The following is a 3236-nucleotide window of genomic DNA, read 5'->3' as shown; positions in this document are numbered from 1 at the left end:
GTCTTCTCTGTCTTTTAGTAACAGAACCCTGCTAGATGTCACCGGTTTGGTTTGGGGTTTTTGTTTTGTTTTTTACCTCCTTCATAGGAAAAGCATTTTGTCCTAAGTTTGTATCCCAGGACCTAAGGTTAAGTACATTACCAGCACCAATCAATCACAAGTGCTTGTTAAGTGACTACATGAACAAAGCAATCTAACCCCAATACAAAAGTTTAATATAATATGTACATAGTAGAAGCCCAATGCACGAAAATTTCATGCACGGGTAGGGTCCCTAGGCCTGGCCTGCGATCAGGGCCGATCAGGGCCTTCTGGCTGCCGGCCAGGGCCTGCCTTCGGTCTGCCCAGCCCCCTAGTGGTCAGCACACGTCATAGCAAGCGGTCGAACTCCTGGTCAGTCGAACTCCTGAGAGGACAACTTGCATATTAGCCTTTTATTATATAGGATATATAGAGTGTGTTGTATTAAATTTTATATTACTTACCAAATCTTAGTGCTGCAAGGGTTCAACATATAAAGATCCATATTTTCTATAAGAATAGCAGATGTACTCTAGTTTAAAAAGAGGGGAAGGAATAAATTACTTAAGTAAAAATATTTATTTCAATTCTAAAGCTTTCTAGGATTTTTATATTTTTTAGATCTTAAAACACACCTGACTCTGAAATACTCATTGGGAAAAAACACTAATTTGGCTAAAAATTACCAGTTATGGCTATAGCACTGTTAGTCTTACAACAACACATTTGAAATTAAATGTCTATTACTATAAAGAAAAATGATTCTCTATTGGCTATTTCCTTTTTAAAATTTCACACAGGTTTAATTAAAAACAAGGAATATGTCCTTAAGTAGGTAAATGGATAAACTGTGATATACATCCAGACAATGGAATATTATTCAGCACTAAAAATAAATGAGCCAACAAGGCATGAGAAGACTGGGACAAAACTTAAATGCATGTTACTAAGTAAAAGAAGCCAATCTTAAAGGCTACATACTGTATGATTCCAACTACTTGACATTCTGAAGAAAAAACTATTAGGTACCAAAAAGATCAGTGGCCAGGGAGTGGGTGAAGAAGGGATGAATAGGCAGAGCACAGAGGGAGGATATTTAGGGCAGTGAAAATACCCTGCATACTACCAAAATGATGGATACATGTCATTACATATTTGTCTAAATCCACCAAATGTATGATTGAAAACTATGGGCTTTGCATGATAATAATGTGTCAGTGTAAGTTCATCAACTATAATAAATGTATCACTCTAGTGGGGGATATACAGATAATGGAGGAGGCAATGTAATGTGTAAGGGGAAGGGGAATGGGAAATCTCTGTGCCTCCCTCTTAATTTGCTATGAACTTAAAACTGTTCTAAAAAAATAGTCTTCAAAAGAAAAAAAAATAAAGAGTGCAGTATATCAACAAATATAACTTAATTCACACAAGAGATCTTTAAAAGCATAATCCTACATTTATTAATGCATTAGGAAAAAGCTCATGTTAAAATACAGTCCCCAGAAAATCACTGCCTATATTTATTAAAGTCACTAGCTTCCTATATGTGTAGAAAAATTTTATACTTAAGTACCTTGGCTTCTGGATTAGCTGCCAAAATTTTGGCACCACATTCTACTGAGGCATAATTATTTCGATTTTTCTGGACCTTTTTTGTAGCATGTAGACCTCCATTAGAAGATGCATGCATCGACTGGCCTGCAGACAAACCTTATTACAAACATATATATGATGATTATGATTGAAAATAACCCAGCAACATAATGATCTCAAAAGCAACAGGATGCTGTCTAGAAACGAACAGGTTTTAATGCTTAAGAGATTATTTTTAAAACCCACTGAGAAATTCAAAATGTTTCACCTCAATGGCTTTAAAATACCCCAATCACACAAATTAGCTACAAAAATTCACATTGCTTAATTTATGCTTAAATAACACAAAGTGAAGTTCATCCACAAGATTCAAAGCTCTTAAAAATATAAAATACATATTTATTTCTATTAAGGATGAATGCTACTATCCTCTATCTTTGTCCCCAATATTAAGAATTCTTAACTCTGAGAATTGGTCTACAAGAGCAAAAAGAAAGTTAATAACTTTAGTCCAACTGTATTTACAGTTTAAAGCTTTATGACTCAGAACTTTCCATATCTCAATTTTTCTCTCATAAATTGAGATGAAATCACTGCTCTGCTATCTTTACCTTATTTTATCCTCACTGAGTAATTTACAAGAATGAATTTTAATTAGAATTAATCTGTATGTAATTAGATACAGAAAAATTACATATGGGTAATTAATAGCATTTTGGTAAGTATTATTTTTAAAAAGTTTTCAAAGTTTTCTTTTATTTTACTAATTAAAAAGAGAAAAGTATATTTAACAGTTCCTTTATAAAAAGAAAATAAAAAGGAATCACAGTGCTATCTTACTTTTTTCTTTTTCTACTTCCATAACTTTTTTCTTCCACTCATCAAATGTTGGTATATCTTCTGGGTCTTTGGGACTTGTTACAGATGCAGGGTCAATTTCTTCTGGTTTTATATAATCAGAACTCTGAAAGAAACAAAGATTTTAACTTTCACAGATAAAAAGAAATCCTTTACAATTTAAATAGTTCCAAAGAGGACATTTTTGGCCTTTATCTGAAATCAAAGTAGAACTCAGAAGGAGAAAGGAAAGTTAACTGCCACACTGGGATGAGCCGTTTTTATGGTAAGAATCACTCTTCCATATGGTAAGCCAGTCTAGTATTTCACACACAAATAATGAAAGGTAAACATCCCTTTGAAATAATTCTGGTTGAAGAGCCTAAATTTAACCTTGTATTATTCAGTTAAACTAATATTCTGAAGATACTTGAATTTAATAGTCATAGCTCTCTAGAACCTGCTTAATTAAATAAAGACTTTATGTATCTGCTATCAAAGGGTGATAGTGGCAGAAAGCCACTTACCGTATTTGCCAGCGTATAAGACGATTTTTTGGCCCTGAAAAATATGCCTCCAAGTGGGGGGTAGTCTTATACGCCAGGTACACTTCAGATAGACTGCCCATAGTGCTTGCCCCGTGCCATAGTGGCCTCCCGATGCCCGCCCACTTCATTCCACATACCATTCAGGCATCAGCAGCGCTGCTGGGTGTATGCTCGGCTGTTATGCGATTTTGCTGTTATGCGATTTTACCACACTCGCAAAATCGCACACAGCCC

The 3236-nt window shown here is 34.7% G+C and overlaps 1 protein-coding gene across 7 annotated transcripts in view; it reads right to left on the bottom strand.

Annotated features, from left to right (window-relative positions):
• The window catches only part of SUCO (SUN domain containing ossification factor), a 53420-nt gene that overhangs the window by 32632 nt on the left and 17552 nt on the right, over positions 1-3236 (bottom strand). For 5 of the 7 annotated variants that reach the window (XR_435829.2, XM_006767006.2, XM_006767001.2 and 2 more), the window contains exons 7-9: positions 2458-2581; positions 1598-1734; positions 486-553 (exon numbers count right to left, since the gene is read on the bottom strand). Coding sequence is in view for 6 of the 7 variants with exons in the window: in XM_006767006.2 (XP_006767069.1) it covers positions 486-553; positions 1598-1734; positions 2458-2581 (329 nt within the window). In the remaining variant the exon portion in view is untranslated. The remainder of the gene's footprint in view (positions 1-485; positions 554-1597; positions 1735-2457; positions 2582-3236) is intronic. The other 2 variants (XM_006767002.2, XM_006767004.2) reach the window with 1 other exon arrangement.

Source organism: Myotis davidii, unplaced genomic scaffold (assembly GCF_000327345.1).
Source record: "Myotis davidii unplaced genomic scaffold, ASM32734v1 scaffold580, whole genome shotgun sequence".
In the NCBI taxonomy this organism is placed as follows: Eukaryota; Metazoa; Chordata; class Mammalia; order Chiroptera; family Vespertilionidae; genus Myotis; species Myotis davidii.
This window is presented reverse-complemented; position numbering and strand designations above follow the sequence as displayed.